The sequence below is a fragment of the Pyxicephalus adspersus genome, chromosome Z (assembly GCF_032062135.1).
Source record: "Pyxicephalus adspersus chromosome Z, UCB_Pads_2.0, whole genome shotgun sequence".
Classification (NCBI taxonomy): domain Eukaryota; kingdom Metazoa; phylum Chordata; class Amphibia; order Anura; family Pyxicephalidae; genus Pyxicephalus; species Pyxicephalus adspersus.
In genome coordinates, this window is record NC_092871.1 from 9,495,377 (window position 1) to 9,517,920 (window position 22,544).

General features: G+C 39.8%; 1 protein-coding gene across 1 annotated transcript in view; it reads right to left on the reverse strand.

Annotated features, from left to right (window-relative positions):
- The window catches only part of LOC140344342 (class I histocompatibility antigen, F10 alpha chain-like), a 30,515-nt gene extending 8,643 nt beyond the window's left edge, over positions 1-21,872 (reverse strand). Inside the window, exons 1-2 of the mRNA XM_072431431.1 lie at positions 21,719-21,872; positions 13,083-13,346 (exon numbers count right to left, since the gene is read on the reverse strand). Of these exons, the coding sequence (XP_072287532.1) occupies positions 13,083-13,346; positions 21,719-21,773 (319 nt within the window). The 5' untranslated portion in view covers positions 21,774-21,872. The remainder of the gene's footprint in view (positions 1-13,082; positions 13,347-21,718) is intronic.
- Between the last annotated feature and the right edge of the window lie 672 nt (positions 21,873-22,544).

The window sequence follows — 22,544 nt, forward strand, 5'->3', positions numbered from 1 at the left end:
GTCACTGTCATCAGTCCGTCGGAAGCTCGGAATGACTGGTGAGCTTCCGACAGACTGAGGACAGTGACTCGTGTCACGGGGGAGGGGTGCAGTGAAAAGCGAGGCTGACAGATAGATAGTTTCACATAGGATGAGAGAAAGAGCCGCAGCTTCCCAGTCAAAGAGCCGCAGGTTGCCGACCCCCGATCTAGGGGGAATTCAATGGGGGAAACAGGGTCACATGACCAGAAGACCCAATAGGAATGGAGATAGTCACATGGCAGTCAGTGCAGATAGGGTATATTATTATTACAGTGATATTCTTATACTAGAATATACTTTATAACAATAAATAATGACATTGTGTTATCCGGCTCTGATAATCTCATACTATCCTCCTATATTTTTCAGCAGATAATCAGTAAACGTTTCTTATTCTAATGAAGTGCAGACACTGAAGTATGGAGGCCGCCATTGCTGTCCCCTCCATAATGATATTCTCCCATCTGTCATGCTGATCCCTCGGCTTTGTGAGTCTCAGACCTGAGATCCGGATTCTGAGCTCTGACCTTGTTCTGACTTTCTGAGTTCTTGTTCCTGGTCGGTGACTGAGGATTTCCTATATATCTTCCCGCAGCAGGATGGCACCCCGGGGACACGGCCATGGTCAGTACAGCATGGGATGGCAGAGTCATATCGATCCGCTGAGAGATCAATACACTTCTACAATCTATTCTTATAGCAGTCAGTATGAGAGGGAACGGGGAGATGGGCCGGGTAACTGACCCCATACTCCTCTCAGAACTCCACCATAGACACACTGAGCTGGACATCACTAATATTCATCCATTCTGTGCTGAGTGAATCATTCACATCCTCTGCTTCATGTTTATTAGCACCGCCTACACTGATAATCTCTATATGTGCGTTCTGTTTCTCCGGCTGATCTGCTGATGTCAGTAAGTCATGAAGCCGCAGTAATGCCGGTGTCCTAACAAAAAAAACTACCGGTGAAAAATAACTGCCAGGGGGCGGATACCAGTGTGTGTGTACAATGACCTCATGTCAGGAAAGTTTCACTTTCACTTTGCGTATGAATGCAGCATGTCATGTACCGCAGCCTTATATCTCCCAGTACAAACCCCCCATATCTCCTGAACACTATGTCCTACCGACATGATTTTCAGGGTACATAGGGGACCCTCATGGCTAGCACTACCCCAAATTTCATCTCCACACCTTTAATAAATTACAAAATATGGGGGTCATAATTATAAGAAGTTAAGTCAAAATTGAACATCAGGGTTGCTGTTTAAAAAGTTAGTTTGTCTAGAAGCCCAAAATTAAACAAATTAGGGACCCCCGGGGCCACTTACATAGTAAGGAGGTGCGACCCCCAAATTTATACCGACCTGTCGCAAAACTAGAAAATGCTCATACAGTACACTGTCCCCTTCCATACTTTTACCCCAATTTCCCAGGAATGGTGCAGTGCAGGTGAACAAATTCATAGGTGCAAGTGGGGGACACTTGTGGCTAACACCCCCTAAAATTTCACCAATATGCCATTTTCCAGCACCTGAACCCCAATTTACCTGCACCGCACCATTCCTTGTAAATTGGGGTTCAGGTGCTGGAAGACTCCAGCAATGTGTAACAGGGTAGTTTCATTTTATGGGCGGAGTTCTACCGTTCTGGCGATGACCTATTGATGAAATTTTAGGGGTTGTTAGCCACAGGTGTCCCCCACTTGCACCTATGATTTTGTTCACATGCACCGCACCGTTCCTGGGAAATTGTGCATTAGATGCTGGAATCCTCCAGCAATACGTAACAAGGTATTTTTTATGGGCGGAGTTCCACCTGTTCTGGGTATGGCTTATTGATGAAATTTTAGGGGGTGTTTTCTACAGGTATCCGCCACTTGCACCTATGACTTTGTTCACCTGCACCTGGAAAGGGACAATGTCCTATATTATGAGCATTTTCCAGTTTTGTGACAGGTCGGTATAAATTTGGGGGTCGCACCTCCTTGCTATGTAAGTGGCCCCGGGGGTCCCTAATTTGTTTAATTTTGGGCTTCTAGACAAACTAACTTTTTAAACAGCAACCCTGATGTTCAATTTTCACTACTTTTTATATTTATGACCCCCATATTTTGAAATTTATTAAAGGTGTGGAGATGAAATTTGGGGTAGTGCTAGCTATGAGGGTCCCCTATGTACCCTGAAAATCATGTCGGTAGGACATAGTGTTCAGGAGATATGGGGGGGTTTGTACTGGGAGAGATGTAAGGCTGCAGTACATGACATGCTGCATTCATACGCAAAGTGAAAGTGAAACTTTCCTGACGATGAGGCCATTGTACACACCCACTGGTATCCGCCCCCTGGCTGTTATTTTTGTTAGGACACCGTCTCCTGGCCACTTACCTCTGCACAGTGACCACATCCCCCCAGCTTCAGCTGCAGGGGAACTACAAATCCCAGCACAGCCTGATAATCACTGAGTGAAGAAAATCAGCCATGGAGTTGGTTTAGCCTGCTGAGACTTGTAGTTCCCCTGCAGTTGGAGATCTGTTCTGGTATCATTGCACTACAGGAAACATCTCATATCACAGGGATTCCTGCCTGCTTGGGATCTGTTTATGTAGTCACTGCCCTGTGCAGGTTTCACTAGAACCCGTTATCTCACATCACACACGACTATTTCGTAGAGTAATCTGTACTGTCGCTGGACCATGGAATACATTTGCAGACACTCTTTATCCGTTTTGTGATATATAGTGTACCGTACAGAGAGGAATATGTGGCCTCTCACATTGCAGAGCTTCCTGTGCTCTCACGGGTCACCACCTCGGGGAGGAGTGTAGCGCGTGTGGTCTGACATTTTCTTATGTGTCCCCATAATGGTCTGTGATTCTGAAAATATTTTCACAGCAAGATATCCATGGGAACGACGCGCGGTGCGCGTTTACAGATGTTCTGAGAAGACAGGGGATCTCTCCACTTCTTCATAGTGCCCACACCAGGCATGTTATTCCCAGATACACAGAGCTCACCGCTCTCTCGTATAGACTCCCAGGGGGGACAGAACATATAAATCCCCAAACTAAAGAATAGAACAATAAAACAATGAGCAGACCGGGTCTAAGAGCTCTAGAAATGTGCTGGCCCCTGAAATCTCATACAAGGTTTATTACTCTCCAGCATATACAGCAAAATGTATTCCTACATCCTCCTCAGGATGGCGCTGTTCTGATGGGGGCAATGTGGTGTAAGTGTGGTGCTCTTCTCCCAGGGTACAGAGCTCATACCATGAATAACAGAATTTATGATACAATTATGGGAGACTCTGTGACACATTACCAATACTTCCTGTAAAGGAATCATAATAATAACTTACCTGCTGGATATTTGTTCCACATTTCACACACAATAATACACATTTCAGCCTTAACCAATATTTACAAACCCCAGAATACACTTAGATTTTCTGATGTCAAAGAACATGTAGAATAAACATTTGAATATAGCAAATATTTATGTTTTTCAACAAATTGATATTTGCTTTTCAATCCTGTATGTTATGTAAAATACACAGAAATGTATCTTAGTGCACACAGACACAACACACATCACATTCTGTGCTAATATTCAATAAAACAGATAAAATAGATACAACAATGCCAATCCATAAAACTATGTGCCCACCAGCTGGGAAAATAATAATAATAATAATAATAATAAGGAGACACAATAATAACTATAGGAGCTGTTAGTCTGGAGGTAAATAATTGTCCTGGGATTATTCCAATATGTGCCGTGTATCATTTACATACATGTGTGCACCCCGTGTATCTGTATGTATGTGCACCAGGCAGGGGGCCCTTACATTTCATGTTATTTCCATTTATTTTATTACATTTTTATTTTTTTCACAATTTAGTCAATAAACTCTTTTGCTATGACAAGGGGCTGCCATATAATCAGGGAGGTGAAAGGTTTCACAGACCCCCAATGTCTCCTCTGCCCTCCACCCTAATATATTAGAGGATGAAAGTTTGTTTGGCTTGTCATTCACTGGGCCCGGCTCTGACACCTCTGAAATGGAAGCGCTCTGAGCTGAACATTCACAGGCTCACTGTACAGTGAATCCACGTTCATCCATCATTGTCCTGGTGAATCTGCACTCATCCTGAGCTCCTGCAGGTAGATTAGTGGAAGTGATACAGCCAGGAGCTGCCGGTGGGGAATTTGCTGGATCCCAGCTGAGATGATAAACTTTGCCCATCGGCCATTAATCTGTCACTGGTTATGGAAAATATTTTTATTCCCCATTTTTGTGGCCACCAAACAAACCATCATTGTTAGAAGTCATCCTCAGCTTTACAGAAGTCAAAGGCCAACTTCACAGTAAAATGGAGGGGAGATATACGAGGATCCTAAATACTAGTCATGGAAGAATCCCCCACAGCTCCCCTATATACATGTATTCTCTGCACGTTCTATCTAATATACTCCAACATAAAATGAATCCAGACTCCAGATGATATCTCAAGGAGTAATTTTGGACTTTTGGGAGTAAATATAACACACATCACATTGTATCTTTACTATCTGAAGTCCTTTATTATAACATAAAGCTCAAGATTTTGATTTATAGATTAAGATTTGTTAAACCTCAACATAAGATTGTGAGTCCCTTCTGAGGGACAGCTAGTGACATGACTATGGACTTTGTACAGCGCTGCATAATATGTCACCGCTATAATATTAATGGATAATATTAGTCTATTTTTTATTTATAACAAGTGCCAGACAGGGGACAACCCAACAAGAGCCGGCTACCCCGAGACGATATGATACAAGGACGCCTACAGACTTTCCAGAAGTTAGGTCCTGCTGATAGCCATTGTAGAGCAGAGATTAGGAACTCCGGGTGTGTGTGGGGTGCTCAGTGTATAAATGTGCACACTCAGGGAAGATGACGTGTACAAGTAAAATTTATGGAAAATATAATTTGGCCAACTAATGTCTATGGTCATATTAGTAGTGAAAAGATCTAAACACAAAATCTTTCTTTAGTGTTGAACATATTTCAGATGTTTGTCACTGCAATAGCATTGGAAACTTCAAAACTGTAAGTCACTAAAACCGGAGCAGTGGGTGAGCTTTAAATGAGGAAACGTGTTCTGGTGACAACTGTTGTGCCTCTAAAGAACGTTCCACCCATCCCCCACCCACACAAACTCAGCTGAGCTTACTGAACAATCTCTGAACATCAAATAACCTGAGAGCAGCCGGACTGCAGACCCCAGAGCCCTGTGCGGTACAGGAGATCATGTGACCAGTCTGCAGCCCACCAGCGCAGGGCCAGGTCTTAGATGTGAGATTGCACTCAAAGTATTTGTAACGGCATAAAAATTGTTTTGCTTCAGGATAAAATAGGGAAGGGTTGGACCCTCGACTGTCTGTGTCCCCACCAGGTCAATGTAACCTAATTAGATTGTAAGGGGAAATGCAATACTTGCAAAGTTGTCACCAGAGCAATAGAGGTCATCTGTTCCATAGACAGCACTCAGGGATGTAAATTCTGATCACTTAGGGGAGATTTCCTTTCACTTTTTGTTGTACCTCAAATCTCCCACTGGGATGCAGACAACAAAAATAGACTGGTATGAGGTTTTAACAATACCTTGCTCTATACAAAACATTTTTGACATACACTTGACATAAATAAATGTCACTTTTAAAATGTAGGCTAAGAAGTGAGGGGACCCTAATTGCTGTGGTGTCCAATCACATTTTGGGAACACCTAGAAACCCTGTAGATGTAGGAAGCAGATTGTTGTCTAAAAAAAGGTGTAAATGGGAAACTTCAAAATTCATAAATTTTATTTTGATTGTAAAGATATAATCCCCCCCCCCCTAAAGGTCCCTTATACTCGCCTTTTATTATGTACAAATACTCAGTAATACTGAGACACATTCCCAATTATTCTTGCACCATCTAGTGGTCACTCTGAGTAAGACACCACACCGGTTCCTATGCAAATTTTGTGCAAGTAAAAGAATGATTAAAATCTGATTATATGTGTATATAAAAAGTGAGAGGAATTGATAATATGACAATATTTCTCCCGGTAACCTTTTCCAACATGCTGTTTCAAGGCTCCTGTATTCCTCAGGCAGTATTTATCATAGCTGGAAATGATCATCCTGGGAGATTTCCCCAACATTACCCTGAACCCAGCGAACCTCAGCTGTTCTTTATGAAGCCAGCTGTGTCCCGGTGGAAGAATAAAATGGGTGCTTGGCCTTACATACAGGAGATTATGCTAACAATGTGACAGATCTGAGGATTGTTAGTAATATCCGGATACAGGTGAGATGAAATCAGCAGAAAGAAGTAGATTGGGGGGACATCGGTATGAAATGAACAGATCCCGGAATTATAGGACGGTTCTTGTAGCTGTGTCTGATGCCCCCTACATATACAGACCCCTATATAACCCCCATATATATTGGTATGATGATGGGGCAGGAGGTTGCTGCATACACTGGGTCAGGTAATGAATGTCTGCAGACACGAGATCCTTCATGTCCCCCTGACAAGATGTCCGGATTGTAATGTTCTCTGATATCTCTGTCCTGCCAGAGAGAAGCCATGTCATATTGGCAGTGAGGATGGCAGATCTCTTACCAAACTCACCTGACACATGGCAATGTGTGGCACAATCCCCGGGGGAGGTGAATCTAACAATAAAGAATATATCACCCATCCCAGGATTCACCTTACTAAACTCACTCAACACCACAACCTACATTCACTCCAAAAATATTTCTACAGTGTGAATTCTTGTTCAGGATAGCCGGACATTTCAGGGTTTTTGAATTCAGGAAGAACCTATAGTGAATTTTCATTTTAAACATTTTGGTAGGGCAGAGACACAGATCAGCTACACAACACAGAGCCGCTTGTCAGGAGAGGAGAGCTTATCATTCTCTGCTGAACTTTCACTAACTGGCACCCTTACCCCCACCCTGTGACTGGACAGTAAAAGAAGAAGCAGCAGGTTGATGAACTTTTCTCTCTGTCAGTCTGTTTTCCCCTTTTATCAGCATGCTCACTGCACTGCAAAAAATCTCAGTGGTGGTTCCATGTGCTGCTTCTCCATCCCTTGCCTTAGCTCTGCTGTATGGCTTGAAAGACCATGATACCAAGTCAAAAACTTTGATACTTAGATATTCTTATGTAATAAATAGTACAGAGCACATTAAATTGTGTCTTTTAGGTATGCCTGGACTTTTTCTTAATTTATTCGAATTTACTGTCTGGGTGTGTGTCTTTTATTGTTACATGTATTCCACATCCTGGTACACAAAGTATAAAACAAGATTTCCTGCAGCTATGAAACTCAGAACCGGTGTAAATTGGTCAGGGGGGGTGGCAGTGGACTGGCTGAATTACATTCATGGGTCTGGGTCCCTCCTATGTGTGGTGATCCTAGAAAGTCTTTGTATCAGCAGAATCCAGGCCTGGAGGTTCTGACCGGGGAAAGAAGCAGATTGTGCAGAGGAGACATCAGAGATCCAATGAAACCCGGCTGTCTTATTCAAGAGAACCTTTCACATGCCTGATAGTTTTAATGATGCTTTTACACAGATACCTTGTAATAGAACCACAGTTAGATAAAAAGTGTTTTAAAACGATAAAAAATCCTAATAACAGTGTTAAAGAACCCGACACCCCTCTCCCCTCACGCACAATAAGAGGTGTTTATACATTTTTCAGCAGTGGATTTGCTCCCTTTTTTTTCCTTGTGAGATTCGCGTTTCACTTGTTCCAGTTTCCTTTACTTGTGTTTTGCCCACCAAATTCCCCATCCAACTTATATGTATATTATATTATATATATTATTTTCAAACTTTTGGGGGGGTTTATATCAGATAAGAAGAATATTCAGTTTAAATAATAATTATATTTGATATAAATCCAAAAAAAAACAATTTCTGTAGTTGGACGCAGATCAGAGGGAGATTCTTACCATCTTACTAAGGATATACATAAGGATACATGAAGCAAGCCTGCACATTGTAGGATTCCTCTTACTATCTAACATTAGTTATACACTCTATTATTGGGTCACAATCCAGGATAAAAGGTTTGATAAGGGGATGAGGATGTGGCAGAGTTGCAGTATGTCCATCTGTAATAAGACTGATCTGTCCAACAAGGCTGCATGTCTGGTGGAGATTTGTACTCAGATCAGCTGATGGAGAAGAATATAAATAATTTTTCATAATAAAGTAATGGAAAGTTGTCACTTATACAGGAAGGTTTTAAGCTGAATCAGTAGAAGTCAATGTTGAGCTCATGAAAAGATGCCACTCCAATAGAATGAAGTGTCGTCTTTATTTTGCCTGCTCTACACCTCCAGGAATCCTCCGTGACTTCTCTCCCATTAATGCAGACAAAAAGAAAAGAATAAATCTAACTTTACTGGTATACCATTCACACATAACAAACAGAAGATGATATTGAAAGAGGCCTGGATGGTACATACAGACCTTGATTTGTACTGGAACTGCCTGTCCATATTCCACTTTTTGAATATATCGATACAATTTTGTAAATAGAGATACAAAAATTGGAACAAGCTTTTTTACTGAGGGTTAAAATTTGTTACAAATTCATTTTAGATTTGTATTTAACCCCCTAGAGGTCTAATTCTGTCCAAATTTACGTGCAAAAAGTGTTATAATTTTTTGCATGGAAATTTATTTTACATTGTAGGCTATAATTCTTAGGCCTAACTCCCCAAAATATGTCCAATAGTTCTTACATTTTTTTTAATTTAATATTAAACTTTAAAAAAAATATTTTAAAATAGTTAAAAATATATTATTAATTTTACACAGTATTTATATAGTGCCATCATATTATGCATCGCTGTACAAAGTCCATAGTCATGTCACTAGCTATCCCTTCAAATGAGCCCACAATCTGATGCCCCTACCATAGTCATATATCATTAATACAGTAAAAAATCAATTTAGGGGGAAGCCATATAATCTAACTGTATATTTTTGGAATGTGGGAGGAAACCGGAGTACCCAGGGGAAACCCACGCAGACACGGAGAGTACCTGCAAACTCCATGCAGATAGTATCCTGGCTGGGATTGGAACCTGGGACCCAGCGCTGCAAAGACCACTTATATGAAGATTTCTTTGTATTGGACTCAATACAGCTATTTTGTATTGAATCCAATACAAAATGATTTAAATTTCCCACCGCTCCGCCCGCTTGAACCAGCACCTGCACCGAAGTCACAGGAAACTCAGTAGATGTCAGCTCTTCACTTTGCGGCTGGGGATACGAGGGAAAAGATGTGTCCCCAGGACCTGCGGGGCCCAGAAGGACAACAATGGAGCAAGGTCAGTGGTGTTTTTCTTAGCTTAAAGCAACCCCGAGCGAGACTCGGGATTACCGCTAGGGGGGTTAAATCTAGAAAGAGGTACCATGTGTGCATGCAAAAAGTGTATGTGTGGGTGATTTACCTGTGTGGTTGGTTTATTAGGTTTTTTAAGTTGATCTATTCTATATTTTATTATGGAATAGTAATATTTCACATTTGCATATTGCTAGAAACTTTGCTTTTTAGAAGTCATTAATACATTTGCTGTATTTATAGCATATATTTGTGTTCTTTTATACCTTTTGGGAGGTAAATAATTAAAAAATATTCTATACAGGTAGTCCTCAGGTTACATACAAGTTGAATTTGTATGTAAGTCAGAACAGGTACATTATTTTAATAAATGCAATTAGGACAGATGTTTGTCCCAACATATTATTAGGCAGCATGGTGTCAGTTAAAGGCAGCGTGGTGTTAAAAAGCAAAAACAAAAAAAATCTTAATGGAACCTAGACATTCATTAATTTCTGGCAAGCTGTGGTTTGATATATAAAAATAAACAACTGCAGAGTTTGTCATGGTCATTAAAGAGTTACAAGATTTTACTCAGCTGTGTTTAGCATAAAATTTCTTCTGCAAGTCAGGCGCCCCCCCCCCCCATCAAGCCTCCATCCTGCACACCACAGCAGGGAAGCCTTGTACTAAAGGCTGAAATCTTCAAACTGTAAATTTCAATAACTTTTATTATTTATACTGCTTGAAAACTGTGTTGTTTTAATAAAAAAAAATGTATTTATTACTAACTTAGTTGTGATGTGCACCCAAGCAATCAGAAGTGCTAAGAAAAGAAAAGCTATTAAATGCAATTAAAACCTTTATACCCGCAGATCCCCCCCATGCCGCTAGATCTTTCCTCATACTGGTCCCGTGCCATCTTGTAATTCTTCTTTGTCTCAGCGTGGGAGAAGTGCGGGGTGCCACCCTCTTCGCTCTTCCTGCTATGTCACCCAATCTCGCACCTGAGCAGTGATGTACGTATTTGAGTACAATCTGACCTAGTTTTGCTCAGTACAAATGTCCTGCCCACTGGGCAGTTCTTATACTGCTTCATACCTTGCAGATTCCTAATTCATATAGGAAAATACCTGCCCATGCCCCATCTCTAGTACGATACAGCCAATTTTTATTAAAAGGTAAAACAGCCAGTGCAGGAAAATTTGCATGGGGAAGACTATGGACACTTTTACCTAACTACTTGCCAATTTGTATAGTTAAAGCAGACCTTGAAATGTCTGATGAAAAAGCATGCCTCACTAACAAAACCAGACTTTTATTTTACCTAAAAATTACCTACACTGATGTGCTGCTGATGTACTGTAAGCCAAACTAAACAACAGAAAATTATGCACTGCCAGACTACGCTGTTACTGAGGTTGTAAAAAAATTATACCGCTCTATAACACCATCTTTAGCTCCAAGGCAAGGGTGCCCAAGCTACGGGTCCGCAGGCCACATCGTTCCCTCACTGCTTGTTGTCTTGTGGGGGATGGGGCACACGCATTTCCCATGTTTCTCTAGCAAAATCATGCTGCCAGCAGAGGGAGCTGCTCCCCACCCACCTTGTACTGTGAGATAATCCCAGCAGCATGAGAGATGGGTCCATGCTGCTGTCCTTATCCCCATGTACAAACCTTCATGTAAATTGCCAGATTTTAGATCTCAAGCATAAAATCCTAACAACAATCAAAGGATAGTTTCACATTAGGTGGGGCTAATACAAGACCAGGGACCCCAAAATGAGTTTACATGTTGGGCACCCCCTGAGGGCTACTCTCACGGCAATGAGTATTAGGTTACTGCCAATTGTCTGTGCGGTGTGGTGCCACCTAAAGTTCACAAAACTTCAAGACTTCATTCAGACTGGGGGTGAGGTTACCCCTTAATTTTGCCATAGAACCCTGCCTAGGGGGAGACGCTTGGTACCGCTTACTGCCGCCTGTAGTCAAATCTACAGACACTGCGGCGCGAGGGACACGGGCTGGTGAGCTGCCAGTTACATAGCAGGATACTTACCTTCTGTGAAACCCAATTTCTCCAGAACACAGGGATGTTACCAACTAGAAATGTGGGAGCCAGTAGGAAACTCCTTATTCCCTAATAAAAAGTTATATAACCATCAAATCATTCTACCTGGTTACACATAACTATCGCCTTACTCTCTGTGAACACCAATTTCTCTGTAGGAAAAGGGAAATGTAACTGCAAGTGCAGGCCTTATGTGAATAACTCCACAAAACTTCATCACTACGGCACCACAAGATACGAAAAACTTTACCTGCCATGCCGTGCTATCCTGTCACACATAGCTGGCCACTTACCTTCTGTGAACCCCAATTACTCTTTAAAAGTAGAAGAGAAATGTAGGATAAATGGGGGACTCTCCATACCACTGCTGTAAGGTATTCCTCGCAGCATGTCATTTTTAGGGATGTGTGTACTTTTTTAATGCTGCTCTCAAAGATACAACCTTATCAGTGCTTCTTCATGTAAAGCTACGTACACACGTCAGATTTTTATCGCCCGATAATCGGCATCGGCCAATTATCGGGCGAAAATCTGCCGTGTGCATCTTGCAGCCCCTTGTCGTTGGAAAGGATCGTGAAAGATCCTTTCCAACGACAAAAATTGCAAGTGTGTACGCAGCTTAAATACACACTGAAAGACACCATTTCTACCAATCAGCACTGCTAATTGTAGAATACATAAAACGTACATAAACCAAGACCTCAGCTGTCAAACTCCCAGCAGCTTGTCTGAGCTTTACATATGGATAATTGTCAAAGAGGCTCCAACCAGGTACACCCATAACTTTGTTACATCTTCAAATATCTACCTTCCAACACTCCCCTAGTATTCTTAGCAGTGTTAAATGTTTACCTTTAGCTTTTCCCTAGAGATTTTCCTATAAAAATCTAGAGAAGAATCCCAACAACAGGAATAAACAGCATAATGTAAATTAGATAAAAACCTATCTACATTTGACAAAATGCTGTTTGAAAAATATATGTTTGTAAATAATGCTGTTCAGCATGGGCCGTGCCACATAGTGAAAATCTCTGGAAGAAGATCTTCAGCTAGGTTTAACATTAGTAATTTATAATGCTGAAAATACAGGGGGTGGGGGAAGGCTATAAGGGACACGTTTTAACAATAGACAACTAAAAAATCTGCACAACAAAAAAAGAATTCAACAGCCACAGTTATAATTGAACACAGAGACATATTTAGCAGCAGTTGGAAGCAATCGCCTACAGATCATTGTTCAGCATTTTTAAGGCTTACACTGTACATTGTTATAGACAGATGCCTCCTGCTGTGATCACAATATGTCTCAACAGTTCTATGTTTCAGATATAAATCAATAGGTGATTCCATTAACCAACAATCTGCAACCTGCAACATTAGAGTTACATACAGATCATGAGCAGTGAAGTGAACTAAAGAGAAATGATGCTAAAACTAACTTATTTAACTAATTATTTTTATCTAAGTGTTAGTATATTATTATTATCATTATTATTCAGCAATATATCACAAGACTGAACATTGAATCTGCATGGAGATTTTGTGTAGTGTATAATTTACACACTTAAGAATCCTGATGCATTACAGTATCTTACCTCCAGTTTGATTGAAACGGCTCATGGCTGTCTTGACATTGTGTTTGAATACAGGTTCAGTGCCTTTTGCAGTCAGTGACTGCGTTTCCCAGTATTCTGGTCCTGCATTCTTTTCCATCCACTGTGTCTTAGGACGAGCCAGATGAGACTCACTATTGTAATTTATAAATTCATGTCCATCCACATATCCAACTATGGAGAATTCTGGTAAATCTGATCCTTTACTTGAGACCCCCGTATAAAAATACTGCAGACTGTGCCCATCTGTAAGAGAGACGAACAGACCATCACAAATCACCACAAAATGTGCCTTCCAGACATACAGACCATTACATATTACTGGGTGTTATGACTGTAATTATCTAGCTTGTATATTGGAAAAAACGAAAAGGACAACATTTCAGCTGATCACTTCTTTTTATACAGGCAACGTTCTTTAACATTATGATCCTTTGAATGTTAAAAAAATAAAGAATATTTGATTTAATATATATATATATATATATATATATATATATTAACACACATATGTAATTTATTTAGCCATGCACATAAACAAGTAGAAATTGATAGGAATACAGATTTTATATATTTTATTATGTCACACTCACACACATATATTTACACAATGCTAATCTACTATGAACTTTGAAAATACAACACTTTAACTACTTAACATACAGAATATATACTAAATAATGGTTCACCAACAAAAAAAAAACAATTTTAAATACAGAGCAAGGGCAGTGTTAGTGGTAAACATTTAAAATGTCTAAAAACTAAATTTTGACAAATATCACATGATGAGTAAGCTGGAATGAGAATTTCTTGTTAAGGCATTCTTATTTTTTTGTTATAAGATCACAAACAGAAAAGGGGTGGTAACACAGGGTGAAATAGTAAAAAAAAAAATGAAATAAAAAAGTGTAATTTGGCTAAATACATTTTTAGTGCAACCAAAAATGTGCAATTATTATGAGTTTTTTTTGGAAAGCATGTCCCTAGCTAGAATGCTGCAAATACTTATCTTTACTCTCTGAGTAGAAGCAGTGGCCTCTCTGTAGAGTTCTGATACCCTGCAGGTGCACCCTAACTCGGCAAGGGGCATAACAGAACTCTGTAGAAGGACCACTGCTTCCCCACAGAGAGCTCTTCTCTGGAGCACTGTGGTAGCCAACAGACTTTTACAGAAAATGAATTCTGAACCCCTGGCTACCTCTCCTATTAACCCACACAGTAATTCTCTCTCTAATTCCCACACAAGCCCGTTCAATAACCATAACAAAAATTCTCCCTGAAACTATTACATTAAACCTTCCTGTTATCCCAATGCTCTATCAACAACAAAAACATGAAAGATATGATTCCTTACTATCCTACACACAACTACTTTTCATAATAATACATCCAACCCCACTTGAAAACTGAAACTGATTTAGCCCTCCCAAAATAATTCCCTTAGCTATATGTAAATTAAAATGTCTTTATCACAATCCAGTCCAGCAAGTTACCTGTATCAAGTGAAAGAGTGTGGGGCAAAAATTCCTATTTTTTGCAGGCATTTACAAACACTAATACAGAAATTTGTAACTGTCTATAAAATAAACTAGGCATTAAAAAAATCTAAACATATCTGTACAAGTCTTTTTGGGCATTTTAAACACTTCCCATTCATGTCTATGGAAGCCGCAGTGGTGGCAAACTGCCCAAGAAGCTGTATTGTGAGTGTCCAGAAATGGCAATTTGAAGGATAAGGAATGGAGCAATGAAAACCTTTTTTTTGCAAGTGTTAATACAAGTAGTAAAACCACTCAAAAACCCTTAGCCTTAGAAATATCAGTTTATAAAATCAAAAAATACTTTGATTAACAAGTAACAAACAAACAAGCAAACATTCATGGAGGGAAAGTATAAAAAGCAAGTTTTGGGGAGAAAATGTATCCAAGAAGTCCTAAAAGTCAATACAGATCCTCCACACTTAACATCCAGGTTTGGTTCCATAACATGAAACAGAAAAAAAATGTATATATCTATATCATAGTTCTCTCCAGCCCTCTTTCTGTGGGCGGGCCGCTCGGCTGCAGTATGCCTATCAGCAGCTCTAATCCTCTGAATGGAGAGGCTGCTCTATTCTCAGCTGATAAGATGCAGGGGAGGGAGAAGAGAACAGCACAGCTATGATGAGATCTGATCCCGCCCCCATTCTCTAGCTGCACTGTATCTTCTTTTGAAAAAAACATTGTATAACAATGTCTCCGCCCGTGTGGGCGTGTGCCATGACGTCATAAAATAGCCTATGTGTGAATATGTCACGTTCTGCAGCCTTATAGCACTCTCTGTGTAAAAACCTCCATATCTCCTAAACCGTATGTCAAAATGACTTGAAGTTTTCAGGGTGCTCAGGAAACACTCATTGTTAGTAGTAACCATAATTTCAGCACCCCAGATTTAAAAAAATTTTGAGATATGGGGATCGCAATTGTAAGAACTTGTGAAAATACAACATTGGGAATGCAGTTTCAAAAGCAAGTGCCCTAGGAGTCCTTAATTGAAAGTGCAATAAGGGGACCCCCCCTTGGGGCCACGTACATATAAGGGAGCATTGGGATAGGGCCACTAAATTGATATCTACCTGTCACAAATTCATAATTGTCATACTAAGTTACCCTGTCTGCTTCTCTTATTTGAACCCCAATTACCCTAGAATGGTGGGGTGTCCAAAACCAAAAATGTTGATGCAGTGGGGGGGGGGTCACCTTTGTAACCCCCACCCCACTAATACTTCATTACTATGGCAAATGCACTGCGCTGTTACAAATTACTGCCCACTTCTAACACTTGAAGCCCAACTTCTCTGGAATGGAGGAAACGTCTGTGGATAACATCCCCTAAAATTTCATAACTATCATTAGAACATAAAAAAACCCTATCAAAACGAAATTGGGGTTCAGGTACTAGTAGGGTACAGTCATGTGTAACAGGGCAGCATGTCTTGATGGGCAGAGTTTTACCTGTAACTTGACACTTAGGGGGGTTCAAATAACAGAAGAAGAAATGGTAGCATAGTATTACAATTATAGTTTGGTGAAAGGTAAATAATGTAGGGGTGCCACCCCCAATGCTCCTTGGTATGTAAGTGGCCCCTGGGGGTCCTTAATTTGCATTTTCAATTTTGGGCTCCTAGGTGCACCTTCTTATAAAACAGAAACCCAAATGTTCAATTTCCACAAATTTTGAACTCATAATCCTCATATCTTGTAATTCTTTAAAGAATGTTGGTTACTAGTATCTATGAGGGTCTCCTGTGCACCCTAAAAATGTTATGCAATTACAACCAATAATTTAGGAGATCTGAAACACAATTCAGAATCTGACAAAAAGACACACAGCTATCACACTGCGGGTGGATAAATTTCACAGGCAGTTTTTTCTTTGGCTATAGAATATGGGGTAGTGATGGGGGGTAAGCTGTACTTCCCCTATCTGCTATCACATGCACAATGCTCTTAAAGCATCAGCACATTTTAACATTATAAAAAGGGTGACATTCATCATTTTTATTAAATTTAATTTTTCGGGGGAGGATCCCTCCCCTTTGGTCTTTTCTGCCATGGTGGCAAAGATTGGAGGGTAAATCTGCAGCCTCCTGGGGTATTTGTGTCACATATGGGCTACTCCTTTTTTACATTGGGAATGTATTATCAAGGGCATTTCTATAATGTAAAAAAGTTCTCAATGTCACGCAAGCCCAATGAGATCAGCACTGGCTGTAACAGTGAGCATCGGAAAGAAGAGGAAAGCTGAGCAAGCGTTGGGACTCACTGGGCTCAGTTTGTGGGTAGGTCAAGTGAAGTTTTTCACAAAAGTTTTGCGTTACCTAGATATAGCAATAAGAGGCCACATCTGAAGTTAGGCTGAATTCACATTGGCAGTAAGGTTGCATTTGCTGCATTTACCCCTCACGCCAAGAACTACTGCTGCTTGAAAAACTGCTAGGCCTGAAAAAGCCCAGCACTTACCAAATTTCCAAACCCAGGTGGCCAGCAGTTACCACTGGTTACCAATCCCTAGCAGTTACCAAGTAACTTAACTGCAATGTGAACAAAGCCTTACTTGTTACACCACATTAATCACAATATTACTACTACAAGGGATTACACTATTAAAACATGGAACACTAGGCAGTTGGATTAAAATACACAACACTGGACTGTTGGGGCATATTATAAAAAATGGAAAACAAGCCAGGCATTAGAAAGTTGGAACAAAGTATAGGGGGAAATAGGTCACAATAATAGGGGTTCCTTTATACCTGTGGCATAAATAACTGGGAGCTCGATAAATATATATATATATATATATACATACATATACATACACACACACACACACACACGGGTTGACATTAAAAAATCCGGCAACATCCGGACCCGAGAAGTGGCAAATTTCGATAATTACGGAGTTTTGAATTTACAATGACAATTGCCTGTAATTATGATGTATTAGCGTCATCTAGTGGCAACTGAAAAAACTACATGCGAATGGAATTAGCTTTTTCCATTGTGAGAATGCAAGGGCTATTCACACCACAAAACTGAAGGGAACGGCTTGATGGCCGGATTTTTGATTGTCAACGATAATCAACAATATATATAAAGCTGTACGAAGCCCTGTTAATATTCCCATTAGCCAATTCAATAAATAAATACATAGAAAGGAAAAATGATAAATCACACACATGGCATCCACAGTCATGTCAAACACTCCACTCACCAGAATGCGCCCTTTTGACAGCAATAAAGATCAGAATAATCAGCCAGGGCTCCATCACCTTCTAGCAAAATTGTCACCCCTTCTCTCCCCTGATATTCTGACATGCAGGAAGAGAAGAAGCTGCTGATTGGGTGATATTTTTTTTATCACCCAATAGGAAAATCCATAAACACATGATCAGCAGTTGCTATGCAGTGAGACAGCGAGAAGGTTGCAGATTAGAGAAATACATTAAGGTAAAGTGAAAGTAAAATGCTGAGAGGTCTCACAAACAACAACACAGCCTGGACTGGGGGAACTCCAGAATAGTTGATATTTCCTTCCCATATAAAGTTTATACACATTACAGCCTAAATACGGACACTTTTTTTTAAGGTAGATCCCCGGTCAGATATCTTAGAGAAGAAGCTATGTGTAGTCTGTGTATCAGGAGAGCCCTGAAGGTCTCCCCCAAATTAGGTAAACTGGATTATAAACTGTGGAGTCAGAGCCATGAGGCTAAATGTATGATATATTTACTGGATGGTGATGATGCTGATCCCCTGTATGAATATTTTCTGTTTATGTGTTGAAGATGAAGAGTGAGCAGAACAGGCTGTAATCCCAACTGGAACCAGGAGTACCTCTATGCAAACAGTGCGTTTGATGCTAAACATTCAGTAGGGTTAAATAATAGGATTTCTATGTGGTAGTGAAAAAGTTGGTAATTAGGGAGAGATTTTAAATTACCCCATGAAGCCCGCCAAAGATAACTATGCAGTTTGGCCAGCTGGGAGAGACCTACAGAGTCTTACATATTATTCTGCAGTAGAAAAATTTTCCATCACAAAATGTTTATCCAGTGCGGGAAGATGTAGCTGGGTGGTAAAAAAGTGAGAGGGGACAAAAACATCAACAAATGTGATGCTCCCATTTATTAATGTATAATAAGTGTCCAGTAACCCTTTGCCAACAGCAATAGTTTGTCCCACTTTTCCGTCCCCTGTGTGTTATGTGTAAAGTGTATAAATACATTACAAGTGCAACAGAAAGGTTTGCAAAGTCATACAATTTGTTTTAAAGCAGCTACAACCTAAGTAGAAAAGGCTGTCTCCTGCCAGACTGCTGAAAATGAAGACCCTTGCTCTCTGTGTGGAACCAGTGGTCTCTCTGTAAAAATATGATAGCCTTGATGGCTTAGATGTAATACCTCTAAAATTAGTAAATATTTTGCGTCTGATTCAGGTGAACCTATAATTCTCCAATCAACAAGATGTATGAGACTGGCCGTTTTCAATAGGAAAATTACCCCTAACCCTCACGCTAACTTTTCTATGAATTCACACAGTAACCCTTATATACAACTAATCATTGCTGTATTCCCCACACCAGCCCTACCTAGAACACTAACTTTCCCAAGAACTCTAACACTAATTTCCCCTGCAACCCTTACATGAACCCTCACCCTCCCTGTAATCCTAACACTAATCCTCTCTATAACACTAATCCTTCCAATGACTAACAATTTATGGAACTCATTTATTATAACATATCCATGTAAGCATAATATAAGTAAAATGATTTCAAAGGGTCGGTCTACTGAATTCAATAGTTTATAGGTAAATAGGAAAAAGTAGGTCTGTTCATGAAATGAGATGAAGACTGATCTGTGCACATAATGCTGTGTCCAACGCCTTGTCTAAACATTATCATGTCATTTTATTAAAAAAGGAATGTCCCATCATCCAGTGAAGTATATTTTAGGTGCAATCTTCATATATAGTAACTAGAAATATCACTGACAGGTTTACTTCCAAGCCACGGTATAGTTGAAGAGGAAGTAAACCCAAAAACTACTCAGAACAAAAAGAACGCAGAGCAGTCAATCCGTCTGAAGGTTTCGTGTCACCCCAGTATCCTTCTTTACGCTGACATCTTCTCTCTGTTCTTCTTCGTCACCCGACGCAGGCGCAAGAATGGGTGTCGTAGATGGGAAAAAACAGCCGATCTCACTACTCGCGTTTGGCAAAAGTGCTCCTTCTGTGAATGGCCGAGATGCTCCCCTCCCGGGATGTGTGGCGTGGGTATCCCGGGAGGCTCTGCGCTCCCATTCATTATCGAGAAAATTAACCTCTTGGGCGGTAAATTTCTGTCCAGATTTATATGTCCAGATATATATTATTTATAAGTGGTACATTGTTTTACATGAAAATTTATTTTACAGTATAATAGTATGAGTATATTAAAGTTTGAAACACAAAACCGTGTCAAAGTTTATTAAATGTATTTATTTTTCTGACATAATTTTGTGTTTTAAATTTTATTAGACTCATACTATTATATTATACTGTAAAAAAATTTTTCATTAAAAACAATGTACTGCTTTTAGACATATAAATCCTATTTAATGTAGAGCACTGCGTAATATATTAGCGCTATAAAAATATTGTTTGATACTAATAATATTAATAATAAATCCACTGTATTGCATTTAATACAATACTAAATAATTTGAAATTGTCACCGCGCTTCTAGCGAGGGCTGTACGCATTCGCAGAGGGACAGATTGAGGAAGAGGACACGACCAGAGGATAGCAGGACCCTGGAGGACGTAGGAGGATGCTAATAGGAACAGGTAAAGCTTTCTTTTTTTAGCTACCCTGAGTGTGGCTTGGGGTTATGGTTTTCAGCACTTTTTTTTACCCCGAGTCACACTCCATTCAGGAGCTTAGGGGGGCGGTGCTGCACCTTTTTTTAACTAAAAAAAAAAACTTAAAGAAAAAAACAAACAAAATTTTTACCCTACATAAAACAGTTGTCTACCCATTTATGTAGGGTGAAAATTCTGAGTTCAGGTACGCTTTAAATGCATACAGCCAGAAGTTGCGGTCTCATCGCTCCCCTCTGTCCCCATAATAGACAGGAGGAGAAGGTTGGGATGGGACCCCAACACTGGCTGTATGAATGTCACCCCACAGCGACCCAAAAAACCAGCTATCACCGTGCTATTTCCAGATAATGTATATAAAGGATTTACCTGATCCACTGGATGAAAGGACCGACCTTTGGAGAAGAGGGCTAAAGAAATGTGAGGAACATTGGCCCGGAGCTCAGCTTTACCAAAAGTTACGGCTTACAGAGAGAGGAAATGAACTTGCATATAACAGGTTCTCTTTATTTTATGTACAGCGCTATATGTTGGCGCTATATAAATCCTACTTATTAATATTATTAAAATGACAACAAAGGAGAGATAGTAAAAACCCTTACAGAAGATATAACCTTTTCCTATCCTACGATAATAATTCTGCTTGCACTTCATACCGATACATCCAACCCCACCCTGAGCTAAACCGAAAGTTATTGTCGCCCCTCTCATAATGGTTCCCTGGGCTGTACAAATATGAAATGTCTTCATCACAATCCAACAAATGTTATAATTCACATAACAGGTTCTCTTTATTTAGGAAGTCACACAATAACACATTACAGCCTTATGATAATAATACTGGATACAGAGAACACTAAAGCTTTATATTTATATATTTATATCGCCTATATCTATATATATATGTATCATATAGGGTGTACATCTATCATTACTACACATGGACAAACTTTTTTTTTTTTTAAATAATACATTTACCACACTGTTGTTAGGAATATTTACTATACTATAAATATATATATAGACATATACGATATACTATACACATTTAGGTAATAATACATTTCTATAGAGGTTTCTTCTATTTCTGGTCCATTATACCACAAAAAGAGACAGGTAAGGAGGTCAGAGGGCCCAGGTAACACACAAGAAATAAAGAGAAATAAATATAAATCACACACAGGGCTTCCATAGTCCCACCATACATTACACTCACCACAATGGGCCCCTATGACGGCCATGGAGATGATAAGGACCAGGCGTAGTTCCATTTTCTCCTCTGATACTCAGCGCACACCTCACACCAACCTGTCACCTCTTCTCTGTCTGCCGATGCTCTGACTAAGCGGCAGAAGTTCTCTGTAGAAGACGCTGCTGATTGGATGATATTTAATATAATCCAATAGGAAAATTCATAGACACATGATCAGAAGTTGCTATGCAGTGAGACAGTGAAAAGGTTGCAGAGCAGAGAAATACGTTGAGTTGAAGTGAAAGTAAAATGCTGAAAGTTCTCACAAACAACAACACACCCTGGACTGGGGGAATTCCAGAGTCATGACAACGGCACGGAGAGATGTGATTGGTTGGCACAGGAAAAGCCATAATGATGCCAGCCGCCATTTTGTCATTTTCAGTGCAGAACACAATAGTTGGTATTTGCTTCCCACATGAAGTGTATACACATTACAGCCTGACTACAGACAATTGTTTAAAGTTTATAAATCACACCTTACAATTCAGGGAGATTGGGAAGAGGGACACTTTTTAGCTCAAAGTATGTTGGCAAATGACATGCCCATACCATGCCCACATTTTATGAACCATAAAAAACAATTACGCAGGAAATGATTGGTACTGGTTAGTGTTTTTACACAACTTCTATTACCTTTTGGAAATACCCTAACAATAACAAAAATACAATAATAACACTATTTAGTAGTTACATCATACACTTTATAGAGGTGTATATATTCACCCCAACAAAGAAGGAAACATGGACAGTAATTGTCACCCTAAATTCTATTCTTTTATGTATAAGG